At 35.7% G+C, this 25,843-nt stretch overlaps 2 protein-coding genes across 3 annotated transcripts in view; both read right to left on the bottom strand.

Moving 5' to 3' along the window:
- Positions 1-939: 939 nt before the first annotated feature.
- mgll (monoglyceride lipase) lies at positions 940-22,365 on the bottom strand. Of its 2 annotated transcripts, XM_051903810.1 has the most exons (8): positions 22,160-22,365; positions 20,792-20,936; positions 9,958-10,064; positions 9,013-9,149; positions 6,644-6,754; positions 5,048-5,137; positions 3,364-3,579; positions 940-2,881 (listed from the first exon to the last, which is right to left on the bottom strand). In XM_051903810.1, exons 2-8 carry the CDS (start codon positions 20,914-20,916, stop codon positions 2,765-2,767), a joined length of 903 nt encoding a protein of 300 aa, XP_051759770.1. In that variant the 5' UTR covers positions 20,917-20,936; positions 22,160-22,365; the 3' UTR covers positions 940-2,764. The 2 variants fall into 2 exon arrangements, with proteins under 2 accessions (XP_051759770.1, XP_051759769.1); XM_051903809.1 differs by lacking the exon at positions 22,160-22,365 and having other exon boundaries at positions 20,792-21,480.
- Positions 22,366-22,558: 193 nt separating this feature from the next.
- Positions 22,559-25,843, bottom strand: part of celsr3 (cadherin, EGF LAG seven-pass G-type receptor 3) — a 93,048-nt gene continuing 89,763 nt past the window's right edge. Inside the window, 6 exon segments of the mRNA XM_051903887.1 lie at positions 22,559-24,068; positions 24,229-24,347; positions 24,747-24,801; positions 24,885-25,109; positions 25,209-25,349; positions 25,545-25,637. Coding sequence (XP_051759847.1) covers positions 24,045-24,068; positions 24,229-24,347; positions 24,747-24,801; positions 24,885-25,109; positions 25,209-25,349; positions 25,545-25,637 — 657 coding nt within the window. The 3' untranslated portion in view covers positions 22,559-24,044.

The following is a 25,843-nucleotide window of genomic DNA, read 5'->3' as shown; positions in this document are numbered from 1 at the left end:
TATATATATATATATATATAAAACACTGGGAAAAAGTCAATAAATTCCACCTGGCCTTTTCTGACAGTCTAAAGGCTGACAGTAAAAGCACAAGCCTGTTGCCTAGAGACTTGGAGAAACTGGGACAGAGGTGCACCAAGGGGAACATGCCCACTGGAATAATAGATGCATGACTTCAAATTACAGTTTTCTAGAACAAATCAGAGTGGTTACTAAAAAAGACCCTTATAGTGAATTTTCACTGGAGACTATGTAAACTATTTTTCCAGGCGTAATTAGTTCTGGCACTCAAATCTAAAAGACACAACCACAAATCTCTGTTGTATTGGATAAGAGGGACTGTTTACGTGCAAGGGGATTTTTGGTGCCTTAGCCTGAAGGGCTTAATCATAACTCATGACCAAATGAACCAAGTCATGGCACAACACTGGGGTGGGACCATCTTTGTATGTCCATGAGAAATCAAATGCACACATGCAATCACTCAATCAACAAACAAACACATAAATAAAATGGTAACACTTTACAATAAGGTTCATTAGTTAACATTAGTTAACTACATTAGTTAACATGAATTAATAATGAACTGCACTTCTACAGCATTTATTAATCTTTGTTTATGTTAATTTCAACATTTACTGATACATTATTAAAATCTTGTTAACATTAGTTAATGCACTGTGAACTAACATGAACAAACAATGAACAACTGTATTTTCATTAACTAACGTTAACGAAGATTAGTAAATACATTAACATATGTATTGCTCATGGTTAGTTCATGTTAGTTAATACATTAACTAATGTTTAACTAATGAACCTTATTGTAAAGTGTTACCAATAAAATGAATAAATAAATTCAAATAGAAGGAATTTCTCAGACAATAAAATCCAGAGTGCTCAGATCATTCTGAAAAATAATAAATCCACAGAAGCCACTTATATCATTTAGCATTTAAAATTTATTATTTTATAGAATTTACAATTCAGAGACTATTAACTGCTCATACTAAGTATTATTTAAATCACATTATAGCTTTGATTTCTGTATTTAATATATTACAGCATTTATGCAAGAATTCAGAACCCTTTTCATATTAAATGTGCCATTTACTAGGACAGTGCAACTGTAGGAGAGGATTTTAGATGTCAGTAAAGGCAAGCAACTCAAATGGACAGATCTAATCCAAATGAATACTGCATTATTGCCCAATGTAAAGATAATGTCCTTGAGAATATAAACCGCTCCTCCAATCACAGCGTTCCTAGCACTTCCACCTTAGGAAGATTTTAGAACAGTTATGGAAACAGTCAATGTCACAAAAGGTTATCACTGATAAAGATTTAGTTCTACAAATTCTCATAAGATGTGTTGCATACATTTCATGTACATGTGATCCATTTCAAATGGCTGAGAGACAATATACTTTACGCGTGAAACAAACATCCAAACTATATAGCTTCTCTCTACATATTGTCTCTCCAAAACCCATACACAAACATGCACACTATTTACAATCTTGTGCTGGGCATTCCAGTTCTGTTCACGTCATGTATAGTAGTATTAATCTTAATCAGAGCGCTCAATGACAATCTATAAAATTCAGCTAGAGAAAGTTTTTGCTTGTTGAAAATGTGCCACATTCAGTAATAAAAAAAACCCTTTATTTATCCACATTCATTGATAAAATGCCTTTGAGGACAACAGGCAAATCTCTGTAACAAAACTCCCCTTTTTCGGAATCAAAACAGTCGCGTTAAATGTTAAGCTGGTGTGAACGACTGACCTTTTACAATTTCATCTTGTTTAGAGCTACAAACCCCATGAGAACCCTGAGGCCTACAATGAGGTCAAAAGCTATTGTGAACATACTATAATCTCAACGGTAACATATATTAATTCAGTAACGTAACACTTGTAAAAACAAAGGAATGAGATATTACAATTCCCATAAGGAAGAATCATCTGCAAATAGGTTTCATATTCAGTAAATGCTGCTGCAGAACAGACAGTTTCCCCTTTAGCCTAAAGAAATGGAACAGTCTGAGGTGTTTGAAACAGTCAAACCACAAAAAGAATCTCATAAAAGCAAAAAACTTTTCTAATATTTCTTATTGTGGCTATATATAGTGTATATGTGGGTATCTGTGGGATCTCCTGCATAGATGTGTCTGTTAGAGATTGTCTAATTGATCTCTTCGAGTGCAATTTTAAAATTGCCCAGCAGACATTTTGCTCTCTGAGTGTCCCAAAGCATTACCATGTTCTCATTCTGTAGGTTCAGTTTGTTTTTCTGCCAAGCCATAGGCAATGGTTGAGTTGCCTTGGTAACTGCACTCAAAGCAGGATGCAGTACTGCTGTTGTCCAGCGGGGGGCAGCACTGCATCTCTAATGAGCAGTGGACATCACAAAGAGCAAATTGCAGCTGTGTTCTATTACTGTGGCAACACAAAAAAAAGCTCAGCACCAAGAGGAAACCGGATACATTATATTCCTCATGACGATTGCTATGGGAACGCACAAGCCATGCCCTGTAGTTTGACGGAATATAAATTCCCACAGAACCCTTACTGGCCATATTAAAGCTTAATTGGAACTTAAGGTCAAAGGTCACTTATTAATGACCTCTTACATCACCTAGGTAAATTATAACGAGGGTAGTTTTGTTGGCATGTAGTGCAAACAGTAATCTCTTTGTCAGTAGAGCGAAAAGATTTGATAGAGGGCGGGGCTTAGGCAAGTGTGCATGCGGTGATTGACAGCTAAGACCCATCAGGGGTGGGGAGTCTCTCCAGGATCCAGGTTTTCATGTCCTTTAAGACAGACTCCGCTATCTCAGGTAAGTCAAGATGCAGGGCATGGTAGGCATCTTCATATACCTGTTCATCATAGAAACACACAAATTTGTGAGTTAGAATCGGTTAGAATGCACAAGGCAAAGGGGGATGTGTGTTGTTTTTATTTCATGAGTACAGAATGTGCATCTAGATCAGGTTATCATGTGACATCCGAAACATCTACTGCCACAACAACAGATCAGATCATAATCACAAGTCAAACCTCTAGTTCTGTATTTCAAAGAGATAGTTCTCGCATCAATTGCTCACCCTCATGTCGTTCCAAACCTGTATGACTTTCTTTCTACTGTGGAGCACAAAAGAATATATTTTGAAGGATGATGACAAAGGAGCGGCTTTCGTCCATAAAATGAAAGTCAGTGACATAACACCAAGATATTTTTCAGTATCATTTTATGTGTTCCACAGAAGAAAGAAAGTCATACAGGTTTGGATATACATAAAGGTGAGCAAATGATGACAGAACGTTTTATCTGGCCAATGTTTATGCACGTTTGATTCACCTTCAGTTTTTTATCAGTGCTCTTGACCACGTTAAACATTAGATGGGAGCCTCTGATGTCACAAAGCTTGTCGGCATCGCCATGGAAAATTATGAAGGGCCACGTGATGTTGGGTAATTCTCTCTCAATGCGAGCCGTTGCATCCATTAGCTGCATTCCGAACGAGACGCGCAGCCCTCCGTGATAATTTAGCTCATCTGTGTCATATGCCTCCACCTAAGGGACAGGTAAAGATGATGTAGGATTAAAAATATGATCTTAATAGCATTAACTCATTGCTTAAGATTATACTCAATAAACAGGGAACAATAAACAGTATTGGGGCTAATGCATTACAAATAACTTGAGTTGCGTAATCAGATTACTTTTTCAAGTAACTCAGGGGTTTCCAAACTTGGTCCTGGAGGGCCACTGTCCTGCAGAGTTTAGCTCCAACCCTAATTAAACACACCTGAGCCAGCTAATCAAGGTCTAACTAGGCATACTAGAAACTTACAGGCAGGTGTTTTGGAGCTGGTTGGAGCAAAACTCTGTCGGACAGTGGCCCTCCAGGACCGAGTCTGGATACCCTTGAAGTAACTAGTAAAGTAACGTATTACTTTTACAATTTACAACAAAATATCTAAGTTACTTACTTTTTCACATTTATTAATTGACAGCTCTCCTGTCCTGTTCATGTTGAAAGAAATAAAGTGCCGAAAAGTTGTGTGCACTGTGTAAACATGACGGTTTATTGTAGTTCTAGACTAAATGCGAACATGCATTTACTCATCTCACTTGCATGAAAACATTCAGTATTCCTCAAAATGAATAAAAACAGTGAAATGCAATCTCAGAATTCTATGCAAACCTGTAATAATGAACTATATTAAATTACACATGTACTTTATGTATTTAATCTACTTTATTAACCAATGTCTTTGCTGCTGACCTTCAGTGATCTAATTCAACCAATATAAGCAATAATAAGCAAAAAAAAAAAAAAAAAAAGACTTTAGATTAGATTTAGAAATAAGAGTGTTGAACTTCCTTCTCCTGTATCCTATTCTTCTGTGACCCAGAATGGCAGCACAGCTGAAAAGTTTGTTTGAGCTGCGGCCTCTATTGTACAGGCGTAAATATGCATTTCCTTCAGCCTGAGGCTTATTCATTTCACTTTTGGTGTGAAAGGGCCTTAACATTTGCTAAAAATAGATAATTTTTTTGTTGTTATTAAAAAACAAACAAGAAAGCCCAGCCTAGGTGAGAAAAAGTAACGCAAATGTAATGTAACGCATTACTTTTCATAAAACGTAACTAACGCAATTAATAACTTTTTTTAGGGAGTAATATTGTAATGCATTACTTTTAAAATTAACTTTCCCCAACACTGACAATAAACCATACAAAACAAATTTGTGAACAATTAAAATATTAATTTGACTGTAAGATGTTTATGTTGTCTACTATGGCTAAATAAATGGTACCAGCTGTTTTTGTCAACGTAACAGTTTTCCAGAGCCAAGCTATGAAGAAAATTGTGTTCATATGTTATCATCACTATGTATGTGCCTCACTCTGAAAGCGTAGGTTTACTGTGTGAACAATGTTTCAAAAGCTAACATAACATAACAACAACACTAACTCAATTCAAACACTAACTCTCAGTGTGAAAAATGCATACATTTCGCATACATTCCTGTACCTGTTTGGGATCCCGCGAGACCAATTTTGAATCGATCGAGCCGAGAGAGAGTTTGGGAGTCAAACGGTTTAGAATTTTTGCCAGGAAAACCTGCAAAGAATCCAAGAAACCACAGATATTTTCGATTTACTTTAGAAACCTGAATATCTAAAAGCAGTAGTAACATTTCTGTTGCATCAGACACTGAATGACTGAGTTTACTAAATATTTATATTACACACTTCATAGAAACATTCTCAGCATTTACAAATGAAACAGCTAATAAAAATGACATTGTTCACATCATATTGAATAAACATACCGTGACCCAAAAAGGTATCTGGACACCTAATCCACTCATAAAATATTTATATGATAAAACAATAGGTAATCTTCAAAATGAAGACAAAGGCTACTTTCTGTTGGTAACATGCAACTGGAACATGTTTATAGTTTGTTCATAGTTGAAATGTGATGAGAACTAATTTCATACATGCACTAAAAACATGCAAATACAAATGCAAATACAGAGAGGCAGAGATTGATTGATGAAAGCACTGAGCTTTAACTGCTGTTATTTGACAGCTGACATTTGAAAGCTATTGTTATTTGATTGCATTTAACAGTCTGACTGCAGGGGGCAGCAGATCTAATTTACAGCCTCATGTTTCAGTTGTGATGGATATTAAATGGGACCTATTATGCCCCTTTTTACAAGATGTAAAATAAGTCTCTGATGTCCCCAATGTGTGTATGTGAAGTTTTAGCTCAAAATACCCCACAGATTTTTTTATAGGATGTTAAAATTGCCACTTTTTGGGGGTGAGCAAAAATGCACCGTTTCAGTGTGTGCCCTTTGAATGCAAATGAGCTGCTGTTTAGTTTAATTACGGTTATAACTTATATTGTCTTCTTGGTTTTATCCACTATATTAGTATAGTGGATCACACAAAATATGAAGCGTCTGTTTTCACTCTAGAAAATCACTGAAAGAGCTTAATAAAACAGTGCAAGTGTGCATTGAAATATTATCCATAAGCTCTCTCTCTCCCTTACATTATCATCAACATACATTGCGAAGTACACAGAAACACTCGTTACAACTAACAGTAAACAAATATATAAAGACCTTATGCCTTTTCGGGTGGTGCTTAATAAACTTAATAAAACGGCTCAGATTTCAGGAGTAAATGGAGAGAGCTATGTGGATTAATCCATCCAGCTACAGAACACCTAAAACGCTTGGGAGACATTCTCGTCAGTGCAGCAATGGCGGACTGTACAACTCGCTGTGAACTTACTCAGGGTGGTTCTATGTTAAAACGGCACTGTCTGTCAACATTCGTGGTTGGGGCCTGTGGCTAAAGTGACATCACATTGCCAGGGATCTGGAAACGGCTTGTTCTGAGACACTGCTTATGATTTATAGGGATGAAAAAAAAAGGAGTGGTTGGATTTTTATCATTATAGGGTGGTTGAATACACACACTGCCAACACACATTTATATCCAAACACCATGCAAAAGTGAATTTTGCATAATAGGTCCCCCTTAAAGGCAAACAATTGGGAAGAAAGAAGAATTTGCTGTCACTATGGTGTGTTCAGTGACATTTTACCTTGAAGGGTGTGGCAGATTCAGCATTCATTTGAACCATGGGGGCAATGAGAACCACACCTGCAAAATCCTGCGGCCTCTCACATGCAGTCAGAATGGAAATGGCCCCTCCCTGTAGTAAAACAAACAGACCCAGTCATGTTATTGAAAACTGGGTCAAACTACACTAGTTTAGTTGTAGATTACTTAGTACTTCTAAATAGAAATATATATATTATATAATATTTATACAGCACTCTAAAAATTGGTATAAAATGATACGCCATCAAAATAATCTAAAAGCCATAATATGCTTAATTTTTGGTGTCTTGTATACATGAAAATATATAGCTGCCTTTATTTTTATGAAATACAAGCTGATCATCATGTTTGGGGGTCCTTGTAATTAAAAATGTTCGAAAACCCCTGCATTCAAATTCTGTCGTTAATACACTGAATGAAAAAATATGACAATAAACACGTTTTCTTTCCTCACATGGGTAAATCTGAGTGAGAAGTCCCTAATTTGTAATTTTCTGATGCTCTGCTCCTCTGCTTTCTTCATTTTGCGTCTATTATGAACCTATCTATGAATATTCATGAGTAGAGGCCTGAATTCAAAAGAGGTGGAGAGATTAAAGAGCAGTTCCCACCACATTTCTAAGAGCCTCCAATAATGGGCTGTTTTAAGTTACGCACACACACACAAACACTTTCAGTCTAGACATATAAACCCAAACACACACTCAGTTTAGACATACAAAACCACATGCACACTAACACTAAAGGTTCATCAAGAAAATAGGTGGTCTGCTTTGATTTGATTATATAGGTAACTGCTTTTTAATTAGAATTTATGCATCCCTGGGAGTAACTGGGAGTAAAGTTTCAAACACTCCCTACACACAGATAATTACACTCGAAACAGCTTGCATCTGTACGTGCCTTTCCTTCACACACACACACACACACACATACACACACACACACACACACACACACACACACACATTATTATGTGACACTGATCGTTTTCATCTGTAAACATGTGATAGGAAAGCAAATGTTTATTCAGCCAGTAGCTTCAGTTCCTCAGGAAAATTTCAAGGACAAACAATCCCACGACTGGGTGTAACAAGATTGTAAATTTTATTATAGGAAGCACTGTGTGAAAACATAATTTTCCATATTTCCTATTAAAGACTTAAGGCTGTGATTATATAAGGACCAAACAGTCTGGTGTTACATAAGATAGTAGATGAGAGAGAAAGAGGGGATGAATTAAATAAAAGTCAGGGAAAGAGAGTGAGATGGAGAGCAGCAAAAACATATTTCATTATTTAGATTAAGAATCTGCTCTGAAGGAACAGAAGAGAGGTGCATTATGGGTATTAGCAGTAGATAAAGAACTTCTTATTCTCACTTTACCAGAATGCCCATGAGATGGGATATTTATACCATATAACTATCCCAGAAACATCACTATGACACAACTTTGTGATGATGTTCAAAAAAATACAGTGCAGATACATCCAGACACATTTCTAGTCTACATGGCTCATGAAGCTCCTTGAGTATGCAGCTGGTCTGTTTTATTAATAAGAACTGTTGAGTAAAAACAAAAATAAGCTTCCAGCTGGATTCTTATTCATATTCAATCATCCATAGTTTGGGTCTAACACACACTGAACATGGGAAATGTAACAAAGCAAACGGGTCTTCCTGTGGCCTCCGCCCTCATGAGTCACAGACAGTTGAAAATAGTTTACATTAACTTTATCAACAGTTGTAGTTGGCTTTGAATAGTTATTAAACAGAGGGTTAAATGTTTGCATAGAAATTTCTCCACAAAAAATATTTACATCGTTTTGAGATGTCTGCTTTTCGGTAAGAATTTTAATATAAACTTAGGAAACGTGTAAATATGAATATGAGGCACATTTGTAAGAATGTGAACAAATAAAAGAGCTAAAAACATGGCTGCTAAAATCGAGCTGCATGAACGCACGAATACAATACAATATGTAAAATTTCAATAACATGTCTAACTATGCAAACTTCTGCTGGATAGTGAAATACAAGTGCGGTTTTCTTTCTCTCACCTTAACATATATTTACCCTCATTGTTTTTTTTATTATTATTATTTTTGCAATTATTTATATAATTTATGGCTCTTTTTTGTTATAGTTTTATTACTTTTCTCATTTATTTTGCATTGGTCTTGAATTTTTAAATAAGCTCAGCCACAGCTTGTACATTGAAAATATGGGATTATTTGTCATGCTAATGAACATTAAAAAGGAGGCAATGAGCTAGAAAAAGAAAGAAAGCATACAACTTCTGTTTGCTCATGGAAAAATATAGGGGAATGGATTCAAAATGTATGTTACCATTGAGTGTCCAATGATGAAGACAGGCAGCTTGGGGTACCGGCCCTTCATGATGTCAATGTGCTGAAGGGAGTCTCGGATGTAAATCTGGAAGTTTTTGATAGTCACTCTCTCACCTTCACTTTGCCCATGACCAACTGAGACAGAAAGAGAAAGAGAATAACACTCTAAACATATCTTTCCCCTCACTCGTGCCTTTGTATATCAGCTCTTTATTTAAACAGGAGATAAAAGAGGCCTGTCAATCACAAAATTATGCCAACAGCTCACAATGAAGAGCTCAGGAAATTTCGGGACACAATCGACATGACATTTAGTCAACCAAATTAACATAAAATGAATAATGGAACAAACAAATTAATAGAATAGAATAAAGCATGTGGTATACATATACTGAGAGGTGAAACTGCTTGTTAGAGGAGGAGAGAAACAGAAAGAGAGTAAGAAACAGATAGAGAGAGACTGACTGTAATGGTTTCTGTTTGTTATATTTCAATAGAACCAATTACTCACACCGAGACACCAGACAGTCAAATCACACACTCGCAGAACCCCAACTGCTCATCACAAGGTGGCTTGCTGTCTCTCTGTGTGAATCATTAGTTACCATGGCACTGCCACAAAACCTCTTTAACATTCTGTACACATAGCACCTGCTATTTTCTATATTCTCTTGTTTCATTTCATTTTTGTCATTTCTCAACTCCATCCCCCACTCTAAACCTAGGATGTCCATGCCCACAACATCTGTTATAAATGACAGGAAAACAGGGTGGATGAATTGCTAGGAATCAAATGTGGGTGTAAATACATTTTTCACTCCACACTCTCACAGACTCATAAAGAGCACGCCCTCCTACACCACCCAAAACACTGCTGCGCCGTTGCTAACCAACAAATCTGTGTTAGGGATTTCAGCTGTTTCATTAGGAGTTTTCCACTAACCGTGGTCATGGGCGAACACCAGAATGGCATGCTGGGTCAGACTGCGAGCAATGTCAGTATATCTCCCACAGTGCTCTCCTGCTCCATGGGCAACAAACACCAGCGCCCTGATGGAGGAAAAATGCAAATTATTGAATTGGAGTGGGAATCGTAAAGAATTTAACAGTTTCAGTTCAGATTCCTCTTAACAATTCCATTTCCTTAACAGTTTCATTAACAATTATTTAGTACTCTTTAATAATAAATACATTTACACAGACTTACAGAGTTCAATGTTTGAACTCTTACTTGACTCTCTTTGAGTCATTTCTTTGGGAATCAGACTACACTGGTTTCTATGAATGTTTCTGATTCACTAAAAAAGAACCGACTCCTTAGAGTCATTTGTTCTGTAATTGAGCTACAATGGTCACTCTGTCTGTTTCAGGTTGTAGATTCAGTAGCGCTGTTGCGACGGGGTTGTCATGAGAAATCGACCGGTTTCCCTCAACTGTCCTCTAATAATTGTATGCTAGTAAGTACAAACAAATGACATTGATTTATAATATATATTTGATTGCTTACTATATATTGCATAATAAAAAAATTAAAAATGTATTTGATAAACTGTTAATAAATAATAATAATAATAATAAAAATATTATAAACAAATAATTGAACATCATTACATTGATCTTAAAATATTGAACTGAAACATTAGAAAGTGCAGATAAGCAAGTGCATTAATGGTCATTATAATCAAAGACTATAGAATAACACAAGATGCGTACACTCGTATTACTATGAATGGGAGAAAGTGCCAAGTGCAAAATGGCGGAATAAGTCCCGCCTTCTAAATAAGAGCCAATCGCCAATTGGTAAAGTCATCGCGTCACTGCAGCGGCCGTTAGAAGCTCCGGTTCCTGTAGAAACAATCAGACGCGCGTCTCCGAAAGGAAACACAAGAGGCGCATTTAGGACTGCGCATGTACATTAGCTTTATCCATCCTGGAAAATACTGTTTTTTGTCATGATTTGAGCGTTTAGAAACAAAATGTATGAGACAGTTGTTGTCAGATTTCATTGGTGATTTCAAATATGAAATTTAATCGAAAGCTTGGCAAACAGCTTTGGAGAATTTGATGTTTCCCCATTCAATCAAGAGATAGGAGCTGCACTTGCATGCCCAAGAGGCGTTTCAAAGATGGCCGCCAAGTGAAATGACTTGTCTTAAAGCGACTTTGTTATAATGTAATTAAAGCAACATATCATAACATGATTTTGTGGGAATTATAATCAGGCACTAAAGAGAGTACCCATTAAAACTTTTTTGAGCCAATGAGATTGGGGTCCTAATGGAGACCCGATTTCGATGGAGGACCCATTTTCTCACGACACTGCTCAATAAGTAGTGCAGGAAACTCTGTCAGAGGGTGTTGTTTCGTCTGCATCGGTGGAAAACGCACGTGCGAGAACCGTTAATGAAAGCGAAAGTCATTAGTGGTATTATTCAGTTCGCAACACTGAAATACAGACACATCCTAACAGTCTCACACCAGAATAACAAGATGCACTCATTAGTAGCTTACACACTAATAAAAAAGGCAGAAAGAGATGAAGGAGGGAGAGAGATGGGGAATCTAGATTTATTAAAGGGATAGTTCACCCAATAATGAAAATTCTGTCATTAAGTGTCAAAGTTTCAGTTGCGTAACCATCTATGGAGGGACAGAAATCTTTATTTGTGTTCCGAAGATGAACGAGTCTTATGGGTTTGGAACGACATGAGGGTGAGTAATTAATGACAGAATTTTCATTTTTGGGTGAACCAACCCTTTAAGCCCAAACTATTGCAGATTTGTTATGACCTCAATGCAGCCTCTAATCAGTAACAAAAAGAGTCTTTGTAAATGTATAATGGGTTCACATGGTCACATGAGGACTGAGAGTGTGTAGATTTACTTCTTTTTGCAGAATCTGCTAATCTTTCTATTCATTTCCCAGTCATACACAGAAATGCATTTACTAAAAATAAACCCTCACAATCTAAGAACTGCTGATGTAAGATAAAAAGGAAATGTTTGTGAGAGTGTTTGTTGTCATGATCATCTTCAGATTAAAAAGCTTTAGTCCTTGAACCCTGGGAATGGAGTTTGCGAGGCAAACAGAGAGACTACTGTTTGTGCACGTCTTTGGAATTCCAAAACAGATCTATAAAGAAATTAAACTACAAAGCAACAAACATCAAGGGTAGAGTAGAGATAATGAAATTTTGTGTGCCCGTACAGTTTTGGCTAAGTTTGTGAAGGCCGAATTTGTGTGTGTCTTTTGACATTGCACTAACAGCTGTATAAATATCTATGTTTGGTAGAGGAATTCTTCTCCAAATGCCTTTAGACACTAGAGAATGAAACACGCTGACCGGCATGACCCAATTTATCGGACTGTGTATGAGTGTGTTTCACTTCACTTTGCATGGGTTCAATGCCCAGATTATCTATTGAGTGATCTGTCAATCATTAGAGGGGTCATACAATGAGCTACTGTGGTCCTTTCAACTTTCACCCACTTCCTGTTTCTCTGGTTGCATCTGGCGGCATCAGCACTGGACATGTGCATGTACATGACTGTAAAGGGACAGTGTGAGATGATGTCTGGACTTTCTAAATAATAAATCAACCATTGAATTCATTGTAAACAGATCGTAGCTTCAGCTGCTTACGTCTGTCATGCCAAAAGACAACCTTATATGTTCATGTTTACTTTCAAAGGTTGGTTTGGTGGAGATGTCACCGGGTGCATATGCGAGTGCTAGAAGGTCCACAACAATTTTGAGAGGAATTTTTTTAGCCTACTTTTAGGGCTGTCAATGATAAAATGCTCATTTAAGATATTAATTAAATATGTTAACCTAAAGATGTTTTCATTTAATCAGATTTACCAAATTTGATAGTATTACAATTGAATTAATTATGACGATTAATTTTACTGTATTGACAGCACACACACACACACACACACACACAAATAACCTGAATTTAGCTCTGTGAAAGGGACAATTTAGTCTTTTCTCTAGCTTGCTTCCTAACATAGTTGTCAAATAAACCTGGCATTGTATATTATGAATATTTTTGGCTCTTCAACAAATTGATTTTGTTCTTCTTTTGTAAGTCACTTTAGATAAAAGTGTCTGATAAATACATAAATGTAAATGTAATAATAATACTTTTAGATTAAGATTTATATATTTTACTCAGTGTTATTGGCATCAAAAAGTTTGAAAACCGCTGAAATAGACTATATAAAGAGCAAGAGCAGCATCTAATTTAAACATTATCTTGTCCGGTAGGATTCAAATTTGGTTTATTTGACCTAATTTGGATGCAGTTACATAAAAAAAAAAAACATATATTGGATCAGTTTAATGTAGCATGACGCATAGTTCATTTTTTCCATGCTGCACAGCCCTTAGCTGAGATGTTTCTAAAAAGCTAGTAAACATAAACACAGAACCTTCAAGCGATCAAACAGGCTAAATATTTCACCATAAACAGAAGACAGAGTGCAGCACTAGAGGAGATCCTGAGAGTCTCCTTTAGATGTTTGATATAAGCATGCCTGATGACTTCATTAGCTTGACGTTCACATTCAGTCACACGGGAAATGCTGCAGTTTCCACATTCCAACTAAATAGTTGGGGTTTTATAACATTAAACTGAAGATCACATGGTTTGTGGTTTACCAATTCATTCTTAATTTAAATCCACATGAACATGTACAGATACACACACTCTCTTGTCATATACACTCACACAAGCATTAGAGATCAAATTAGTATGAGAGAGGGAAAGAGGTGGTAACTATGGTAACGGCATGCTCCCCTGGGCCACACTACGGCCACTTCAGGGTAAATAGCTGATGGCAAAACAAGAACTCTATAACAATAGTCAAAGAGAGTTTGACCTGTTTGACATAATCATGACACCCACATAAACATACAACTGCCTGTGTGCAGTTAGATTTATGGAGGCATCATCTGACAAATCCACATGCTCTAAAATATGACCTATTTTATGATTACTCAGAAGAACCACAGCTGATGACACTATAGTACAAAAGTGTACTGTAGCAGATCTGTACTGTGAGAGTGTGTGTGTCTATAAGTGGTCATAAAGGGGCCATGAGCAGGGGCTTTTACTCAAATTCTGCATGGAAACCAAGACATTTCCTTTCCATTCACCGCATAGATACTGAGTGGGCCCCTTTCTCTTTCACTTTAACCAGAGGAGTACTTCAGGACAGTATAGTCATTTAACAAGACAGTGTTTATGAGAAACTGGTTTTACATCACTTGAAAACCATGTGAGTGAAAACAGGCACTGCCTGTATGATATAAATTCTCAATAAAGTAAACATATTATTATTAACAAGTCTGTCAAACACATGACATGTGATTTCAACAGGGCAGTGCCCATGAGGAGCAGACTGAATATGTAAAATAAGACAGCTTTTTCTTTGTCTTCATTTCACATCAATTTACATCATTTTCTATGTTATTTCTCCAATGTGCTGTTCATTTTTCAGTGGGATACAGAGCAACCAATCTAGCCCAGTTCATGTGTAAATGACTTGTATGAGCCTATTCTTGTACTGATTCATTCAAAAAATACTCAGGCTGCTTCCAAAATCACATCTTTCTGAGTAGGTACTTCTTTTGAATAAGTACTTGATTTGTGACAAGTAAAAAGTATGTTCCATAGGATGAATGTAATCTAGACATACTACATTCCTCATGCTGACATGTGACCTTCAGTGCAGTGTCAGTTGTGTCGCTACACTGTCATTCACAACACTGTCATTCTCTCCTGTGGCCTCATGGGATAGTAAAGTGTTCACAAGATGCAGACTTCAGAATTTTGCCAGAAGTATTAAGTCATCTGGGTACTTTGTGCCTATTGTTTTATGAATACTGAGAATTCTGACATTCTGAATTCACAGATTTAACTCACAAATTGCAAGACGAGTTATCATTATTTCCACTGTTTAAGTGCAATCTTAAATCAGAAACATAATTGTTCATATGACAACACAGTTAAAGATGCATTTGCAACAGCATTTTTTGTCATAAATTTTAGTTTTAATAAAAACATTGTTAGTATTTGGTTCCAATTTGGTTATTTTTGTTTTTGATAACCAAATAATAATGTTCTGGGAATGTTCTTTTTAGGTTTTATTTTTTGTAACCATAAAATAACGTTCCCAGAAGGTTGCAGTATAGTTATTTTTAAATAACCTAAAAATAACTTATACAGAACATTCCCTAATGGTTATTTTTAGGTTATTATTTACTAACCATGTAAAAACCTTCCAATTAAAAACAGTGCAGATGTTTTTGTTTAATGACCTATACAGAGCTCTGAAATTAGCTGATTACAGCATTTATGTTGAAATGAGATCAATCACAATGCGTTATAATGATCAGATAAATTATTCAATGAATATTGAATAAATACTTATAATTAATATAGATGTGAGAGTAAATATGATTTCGGATAGATTTGACAACCTTATTGATGTTAATCGAGAAGTTTTTGTTTAGGGACCAAAAGTAGCATGCCCCACTAAACTGTACAATTCAGTGTTAAGAAATAAATGTACTGATATTCTACTTTAAGTCAAATAATTGTTTATTCATTTCTTAATGTCTGTAAATAAATTTCATATTTTAAAAACCATAGATTGTGTTGAATTCATTGTTATTTGGTGCTAAAGAAATGTAAAATCTGGTTACCCCGTGAAATATAATAAATCCTAACCCATTAATGGACAAATTTAAACTTATTTAATCTTCCATATGATGGTTGATATGCTCACATTATTTTTATTAATTAAACAATAAATAAAAACAAGAGATGGTTTGTAAAATACTGATTATAGAACTCCATATGTTCACTTTCCATACTGCTTATTATACTATCAATGTGTTGGATGATTACTAACATGCAGCTGGGTAATGATATCGGAGTTATTCTAACGTTAGAATAACGTTAGATTAACGGTAGAATAACGTTAGGGGAACGTTAGAATAAAGTTAGTAGAACATTAAAATAATGTTATGGGAAGGTTAAACTAACGTTAATAACGTTAGTAGAACTTTAAAATAATGTTTATGGGAATGTTAAAATAACGTTAGAATTCTCGTTCTGGCAACGTTACATTAACATTAAAATAATGTTAGAATACGGGAAAAATAACATTAGATTATTAATCTAAATCTTAGATTATTAATCTAATGTTAAAATAACATTAGATTAACGTTAGAATAACATTATTTTAAAATAACGTTAGAATAACGTTAGGGGAACGGTAGAATAATGTTAAGGGAACGTTAGAATAACGTTAGTAGAACTTTAAAATAACGTTAGATTAATGTTAAAATAATGTTAAAATAATGTAAGAATAATGTTCTGGGAACGTGAGAATAACGTTCTGGGAACGTTAGAATAACATTAGTAGAACTTTAAAATGACTTTATGGGAACATTAAAATAATGTTAGATTAACGTTCTGGGAACGTTAGAATAACATTATGGGACCGTTAGAATAACGTTATGTGAACGTTACCAGAAAGTTATTCTAACGTTATTTTATCATTCCCATAACATTATTTTAAGGTCCCCTTAATGTTATTCTAACGTTATTTTAACGTTTCCATAACGTTATTCTAACGTTAATCTAACATTATTTTAATGTTCCCATAAAGTCATTTTAAAGTTCTACTAATGTTATTCTAACGTTCCCAGAACGTTATTCTAACGTTCCCAGAACGTTATTCTCATGTTCCCAGAACGTTATTCTTACATTATTTTAACGTTATTCTAACATTATTTTAACATTAATCTAACGTTATTTTAACGTTCCAGAACATCATTCTAACGTTCCCATAATGTCATTTTAAAGTTCTACTAACGTTATTCTAACGTTCCCCTAACGTTATTCTACCGTTATTCTAACGTTATTTTAACGTTCCCATAACGTTATTTTAATGTTCCCATAATGTTATACTAAAGTTCCCATAACGTTATTCTAACGCTACAATAACGTTAGAATAATGGTAGAATAACATTAGGGGAACATTACAATAACATTAGTGGAACTTTAAAATAACGTTATGGGAACATTAAAATAATGTTATGGGAACATTAAAATAAGGTTAGATTAAGATTAAAATAACGTAAGAATAACGTTCTGGGAACGTTAGAATAATGTTAGGGGAACGTTATGTTATTCTAACGTTAATCTAATGTTATTTTAACGTTCCCATAACGTCATTTTAAAGTTCTACTAACGTCATTTTAAAGTTCTACTAACGTTATTCTAACGTTCCCATAATGTCATTCTAACGTTCCCAGAATGTTATTCTAACGTTATTTTAACATTATTCTAACGTTATTCTAACGTTATTTTAACATTATTCTAACGTTATTCTAACGTTATTTTAACATTATTCTAACGTTCCCATAACGTTATTCTAACATTACAATAACATTAGAATAATGGTAGAATAACGTTAGGGGAACATTACAATAACATTAGTGGAACTTTAAAATAACGTTATGGGAACATTAAAATAACATTCTGGGAACATTAAAATAATGTTAGGGGAACATTAGAATAACATTATGGGAACGTTAAAAAATAATAGATTAACGTTAGAATAATGTTCTGGGAACGTTAGAATAACATTATGGGAACATTAGAATAACATTAGAATAACGTGATTAGAACATTAGAACAACGTTATGGGTTAGTAGAGCATTAGAATAACGTTATGAGAACGTTAAAATAACGTTAGAATAATGTTAGGGTGATGTTAGAATAACATTCTGGGAACATTAGAATAACGTTATGGGAACATTAAAATAACGTTAAAATAATGTTAAGGGAATGTTAGTATAATGTTAGGAGAATGTTAGAATAACATTACAGGAACGTTAAAATAACGCTAGAAAAACTTTCTGGGAACGTTAGAGTAACGTTAGGGAACGTTAGAATAACAATAGAATAACGTTAGAACATTAGAATAACGTTAGTAGAACATTAGAATAACGTTATGGGTTGGTAGAACATTAGAATAACGTTATGGGAACATTAGAATAACGTTAGTAGAACATTAGAATAATGTTATGGGAATGTTAAAATAATGATAGAATAAGGTTAGGGGAATGTTAGAATAACATTCTGGGAACGTTAGAATAACGTTATGGGAACATTAAAATAATGTTAAGGGAATGTTAGTATAATGTAAGGAGAACGTTAGAATAACAGGAACGTTAAAATAATGTTAGAAAAAGTTCTACAAACAAAAAAACTAACGTTCTATTAACATTAAAATAATGTTAGGGGAACGTTAGAAAAACAGAATAACGTTAGTGGAACATTAAAATAATGTTATGGGAACGTTAAAATAACGTTAGATTAACATTAGAATAACGTTCTGGGAACATTAGAATAACGTTATGGGAACATTAACCATTTGACGCGTACGATCACACCGGTGTGATCAGTCTTGGCTGGTCCCTGGGGCGTACGATCACACCGGTGTGATTAGAACGTTCAGCGCATCACGTGATCAACTGCCAAATTCAAATGTGCTTGCGCACTGTGGCTGGCACCAAGCCAGAGCTGGACGCACTCAGCGCTTTTCATATCTCAAATATGCAGTGTTTTCAACCACGTAATGTTTATTTTAGGTTTCAGACATTTAAATACACATGAGTATTAGCAAAACAATACATTTAGAGTTTGTAAAATACACACTGATGTCTATAGAAGCGGCAATAACAATCCTTTCCATTATAATTAGACGACACATTTTATTCATATCAGATACACATTGTGTAAGTAACTTTAAAGTTTACTCTATTCTTCCCCAGTTCACCGACTCACTTACTTTCATGTATTTCGGGAGAAGTGGATGAATTCACATGTTGTAAATCCAGCAGATCCGATCCTCTGTGCGGAGCGAACTAACATGGCGGCGCCCATCGCGCATATAGCTCAACTAACGCGATCATTATAAAGGTGTTTTAACGGCAAAACACATGCACTTGCACATATTTGACAATCGGAATATCAGATATTTCATGCTATAGTTGACAAATTTGTGAATATTTTGAATAAAAAGGAAAAATGAAATAAAAGCAGACCACCAGTCATACAGCGCTGCAATGTGTTACGTGACAAGCGATGACGCGTCACCATGGAAACAATAAAGTGATATGTTCTAAATAGAGTACCTCAGGGATGACGTGTTTTTGTAGGCAAAACCTGGAAATGAGTTAGCATTTTAGGACTTCCGGTTCCATCGCCTTTTTTTTTTTATTAAATTTTCAAGTAACAACAATTAACATTCAAACCAACAACATATATTGAAAGTTGAATTTAACAATTAAAAGAACAAATGACTTGGTACGAGGGACATAGAGTATTGACAAAGTAAACAGATAATACATAAAAATAAATTAATTAATTAAAAAAAATTTTTTATTTTGTTATGACTTAAGTGGGGGGGATAGAAAGATCTCATCTAAACATTGTATCTCTATTCACAGGTCCCATCGCCCTTAAGTCTATGGGTGGGTTTTTGCTAAATCGCCTAAAATAAGGTCTGTGGTTAACAAAGCCTCTAAATATTTTCACGTTTTGATCTATGACATAAAACACACCAGTTATAACCCGCTTGTGATTTTTTTAAAACCTTTATTGTGTCTTAAAAACGGCGGTTGCTAACAAATTGCAAAAAGGGACTAATTCCATTGGCGGGGACTTTAGACGTCATCATGACAAACAGGACATTTGGACAGCATTTGTCATGAAAAAGTGGATAAGTATTCATACACAGCGCAGATCATAATCAGCGAGCATGTTTTTAAATAAAGTTGTTTTTTAAATAAAGTTTGAGGAAGCTTGGTGGTGGTGAAGTTGATCCGCGACCATGGTGTGCTGTAGTCCGTTTATAGCCTACTGTTAGCTTTTTATATCTGATTACTTTATTTAGGCTTCAAAATGTATAAATGTTGTGTTAACTTGTAAAGATTATCTTGATAGACAAAACGTGTAAGTGTCATAACCCTTTGTTAAACATGTGAAAGGGTTAAAATAACATTATGGGAACATTAAAATAGCGTTAGAATAACCTTCTGGGAATGTTAGAATAATGTTAGATAGATTAACGTTAGAATAACATTCTGGTAACGTTAGAGTAACGTTAGGGAACGTTAGAATAACAGAATAACGTGATTAGAACATTAGAACGTTATGGTTAGTAGAACATTAGAATAACGTTATGGAACGTTAAAATAACGATAGAATAATGTTAGGGGAATGTTAGTTTATTTGTGAGAGCATATATATATATATATATATATATATATTGTCTCTCTCTCTCTCTCCGTATTAAAAACAGGAATTAACTAGTTACTTCCTTCGTCTATTTCCCTTACTCTCCAACTTCACATCACAGCATCACGTGAGTGGGCTGTGTTGTGATAAAAGATAAGTTCTGCGGAAAACCGTAGATCAACCAAATGTTAACGGTTACTGCAATATAAACCAGCACTGTTATAGCCTATTTGAAGAATGCGTGTAGCTTTTTAAAGTAACTGTAGAGGTGCTGGAATGGAAATGCGGGCTCTTGGAAGTGGGTTAAAAATAAGCTCCGTTAGGAAACCTCCGTAAACGTTTCGCAGCCTGTCGTCCTGCTCTACCGGAGACTGTAACGGAAGGATCATTCGCCTTGTCCCAAGAGGCCTGACCTAATCTTCTGTGTCTGTTTTGTCATGTCTCGCACTTACTTAGGCGGACTGTCGGGCTCCCAGTAACGGCAGAACAAGTGCAGTCCGTCGGCGTTGACGATGTGCGGCAGGTCGGTGTAAGGGACACCTTGTGGTGACCGACGAGTCCCCTCGGGTTCCGGCATGTCCCCTCCGAGGGCTGCGTCTGAAATAAACAGATGGAGCGCTGTCAGAAGCTCGCTGCTGTACCAGTACGAAACAGCGGCGACTAACAGGCAGGTGCCTAGCGTATACATTCCGGGAATTTCATTCATCTGGTGCAGCGCACCGTACAGCGACCGGCAGAGTGTTTTCAATTACACTCGCTGACGTCAGGACTGGAGAGATAACACGGACTGCCCTGACCCCTTCGTAATATTAATGGACCGACGGTTCAAAGACAGTCTATTGTCATCGCGCCGCGCGGTTTCCTGTACACAGAAGTAAAAATAGCACGCGCACTGCGGGTCTGTTATGACTGACAGCATGTCAAGAGGGAGACAGTGAGAGAAGCTGCCAATGCATCGACCTGCCAATTAATTTGAGCCAATCTATGAATTTGGGTCGATGGAGAATCGAGGCCAGCATTGACTGATTTATATAGACATCCATTCTCTCAGCCCGGAGAAACATTGAATGACAGGACACGTTTAGATGTTTACATGCGTTACACATTTTCAATAGTTCTCGACCAATATAAGCTGCTAATGACAAATACAGAATATTATGTTAAGTGTTTACATAGGCAAGCTAACCATGCAGAACCTATTATTAATTTGACACAATAACTAAAATGTACACCAAAATAATAATAAAAAAAAAATGTTGTGAAAATGTTATTAATAATAGCTAGCCTATATTTACACGTGTTTGCCATCTAAATGGCCTTTTTATTCAAATTTATTTTCACAGCATATTTTGAATGTCTATAGGCTACCTAAGTTCAAAATGCAGCGAATTTCTTAGATGGCTATCCGTAAAAATGTCACCAAACCGATTTTCTGATTGCACAACATCCATCTAAATGGCCTTTTTTGCGAATGTATTTCCATAGCCTATGCAACACTCAGCTGACTGAGTGTACATATCCTTAAAATGTCACCAAACAGATTATCGTCTACAGTATGTACACTTTTTAAGTGTAATTTCATTCTGTTTTTAAATATACTGGTATCCATAACAAGGACAAGTGGTCATACAAGCTTGGAGAACAATTGAATGATATAAAACAAATCTATTTTCAATCCCTAAACACGCACAGTGCGCGTGTCTGGCTCAGATCAAGTCTGTAATAGGCTAGTGCTTGGCAAAGGTGACTCCGTAGTATTTAATGTAGAAACATATTTACTAGATATCAAACAACAACAACAAATCCAACCAGGCACTTACCTGAACCTGCTACAGACTGAATGCTGGAGACAGAAATTAAGTCAACTTTTCGAGTCAGTGGTCCGGTGTACCGGAGCCGGTGGTTGACAGCGGCGCTCAGCCTGCTGATGTTTCTCGCACTGGGCTTAACTCTGATCCGCACACACACAGATGCTGAGCGGCCGCCTGATGGGTGGAGAGAGAAAGAAAAGGGAGCTGTGTGAGAAGAACCCGCCAACACACACACACACACAAAACTCTCTCTCTCTCTCTTTCTCTCTCACGCACACACTCTCCCTTTCCCGCTCGATTCTTTTTCTTTACAGCTGAATGAGATTGATTATAGCCTACTCATTCATCTTGGTATGTCGACTGTCTTTCAACAAGTCTAAGAGCTAAGATTAAAGTATGAGACCAAAGTTGTTCACTTGTTGTATTTTTTTTTATTTCTTTATATCTTTAATACTGATCAATATAACACACAGGCTATTCTTTCTTCACCTTTTGTGTGCACAATAAGTCCATTTCACACCATTTGTGCTTTTGTCACATGGTGTCATCTGTTCTTGAAACAATACACTGCTAGTTGGACAGGTTCTGTGATCTGTGATCTTAGGCTATGCTGGAATGTTCATACCATTTTCTCTGAAACTTGTTATGGGAAGACCTACACATTTACATAAACACACCATTTTTGAACTCTCTAAATGTGTCTTCATACATGAAAACAGCACCCATCAAATGAAAAATGTTGTATAAACAAAATGAATTCTACTTAAATTCTTACACTAAAACTTGATATTAAAAAAGAAAAGTAAAGATATCTGATAAAACTACGTTATTTTTAAATATCACTGAGATGGTTATTAGTAATTCACACTGACTTAATGTACTTCATACTAAGATTCCAAAATTGATTATTTGGTTAAATATTTCCTCTTTAGTCAAAACCAAAGTAATCGATAGTATAACATAGCAGATATAATTTACTAACAATTTTGCCACAAGAATAAGAAAATGACTAAGTTACGCTGATTCTAAATACACATGCATACAAAGTTAACACATAGCATACATAGCTTATACACACTAAAACACATACACTGAATTTTATATGGTAAATACACTACCATTCAAAAGTTTGGGGTCTGTAAAGTTTTTGAAAGAATTCTCTTATGTTCACCAAGACTGCATATATTTGATCACAAGTACAGTAATATTGTGAAAGATTATAACACTTGATAATTACAGTTTATTCCTGTGATGGCAACGACGAATTTCAGTCACATGATCCTTCAGAAATCATATGCTGATTTCTGAAGGATATGCTGATTTGCTGCTCAAGAAACATTTCTTCTTATTATAAATGTTGAAAACAGTTGTGCTGCTTCATATTTTTATGGAAACTGCTACATTTTTTGATGAATAGAAAGATCAAAAGAACAGCATTTATTTCAAATTTAAATGTTGAAATGTCTTTACTGACCACAAACATTTGAACTGTAATATATATCTCTAATGTGTACTCTACTTTCATGTAGTAAAGCTTTCCAGGAGTCTGATTACTTAGTGAGAAACTGGGTTTACATTCATGCGTAATATTTCAGCGTCATCAATTACCTGGAACTCTACAGTGTAACAACCTGGAATAACCTGTCAAGAATTGCTGGCTTTTTGCCATTACAAAAGTTGATTTACATTTTTACTTGTACAATACAACTCTATGGCAGATTCTCACATTCTCAGATATTTCACATTCAAAAGAGATTATTATTTAAAAAAAAAACTAATTATTCATCAAAACATCTCCTTTACTTTATTCTTCCTCATGGTGAAATACACAATAAATAAAAATCCATCTTTCTTTGTGTTCTGGAGTGTTCCGTATCACGCTTGGTGTTTGGATTTACAAATGTGTTGCCGGCATAACCTGTAAAAGAAGAAAGGCAAGAAATTATGTTTATTTATGCATGTTTCTTTGGAAATACTGTCTGGGCCACCAACACTCAGCCCTGTCTGATTAGGAAACCACTGACATTTGTTTATGTGTGTGTGTGTGTGTGTGAGAGAGAGATAAGGATGTACTGTACCTCCTCGCTGTTTGCTTGCTGACAATAAAGAACGGCGTCATGTACTGATGAGAAGAGAATCGATTTAGTTAATTTCTCACTGAAGAAATCGCCATTCTCCATACTCTCTACAACACCTCCTGAAAGAGAAAGAGATTATAATCAATGATGACATGAGCAGTCAAGAAGAATGAGGTTCATCTTGACTGCATGCTCATATTTCAGGTGAGATTCCAGACAACAAAAGGAACACGTGACATAGAGGAGTACAATCTTAAAAATAAAGGTAATTATTTTGGCATCTATAGTTCCATGAAGAACCTTTAACATCCCTGGAAACTTTCCATTGGACAAAAGGTTCTTTACAGTGGAAGGAGGTTCTTTAGATAATTAAAATGTTCTTCACACTAAGAACTGGTTGTTTTAAGAACTGCTCATTGAAATGTTCTTCTATAAAATCACTGCAAAAAACCCTTTTGAAATCCTTATTTTTAAGAATGTATTCAGATAAAATGTATTGGTTTGTATAGTTCACTTACTCTGGCAGCCACATAAGTACACCTGTACACCAGCCTCTCCATAATCTTTATAGATCTGCCATTAAACAAAGGGTTTCAACAGGGTTAAAACACGTTACATATTCATTAAATCGTTAATGAGTACAGATTGTGTCTCACATTGCGAAGAGTTTTCACGCCAACTGTATCCAGGAAGTTGACTGGGCTCAGGTCAAGAATGATTGCCTGTGGGAGCGGGCGGTCAGTGTCTGGGTCAGGCCACGTCTCCACAGTTACTACATGCTTTGGCTCTTTGACTGACATCTTATGTACATCCCCATTTGCCCCTGTGTGTGACAACTCCGGCTCCTCGCAGCTTTCATCTGTGTCCGATAACTGCGGATCCTGGCCATGGTTAAAAGCAAAAAACTCAGCCAAAATTTGCAAACATAGATATTATCTCACACACCCACATGCAATCACACAGTCTCTTCAAATGCAGACCTTAGTAGTTTGTACGGCAGCTTCTTTAGCTCTTTTCTTGGCTTCCTTTTTCGCTTTCTTTGCGGCTTTCTTTTCTTTTCTGAGTCTCTTTGCTTCCAGCTTCTTCTTGTGTGAGAGAAGTTTAGCCACATCTACCCCAGTCTGCACACAAACACATTTATTTTTACTGCGTGAAAGTCCTGACCTGTGCATGTGTTATATGTTGCTTGTTTGGTCTAATCTCACAGTGCATATTTATGTTTGGGATAATTACCTGTTTAATTATGTCTTGTAAATGGTTTTTATGTAAATGTGTGTGAATGAGTATGTATGAGAGTACATATTGCATATGTCTACCTTCTCAAAGAGTGCATCGATGTACATTTCAGCGTTGGCAAAGTACAATGTTGCAGATGAACGGAAAATCATTATATCAGGAATCTCCTTCACCTGAAAGGGTGTAAAACGTACGGTGAAATTATACTCATAATAAAATAATTATTTAACAAAATTAATTAATAATTTATAAAAAAAATAATCAGAGCGTGAATCAAACTGCCAAAGTCATGCCCCCAGTGGTGAACCATTGAAATTTCGAAACACTTATGATGTAACAAAGCCTCCTTTAATGAAATCACATGACTTTGGCAGTTTGA

Source organism: Ctenopharyngodon idella, chromosome 8 (genome assembly GCF_019924925.1).
Source record: "Ctenopharyngodon idella isolate HZGC_01 chromosome 8, HZGC01, whole genome shotgun sequence".
Classification (NCBI taxonomy): domain Eukaryota; kingdom Metazoa; phylum Chordata; class Actinopteri; order Cypriniformes; family Xenocyprididae; genus Ctenopharyngodon; species Ctenopharyngodon idella.
This window is presented reverse-complemented; position numbering and strand designations above follow the sequence as displayed.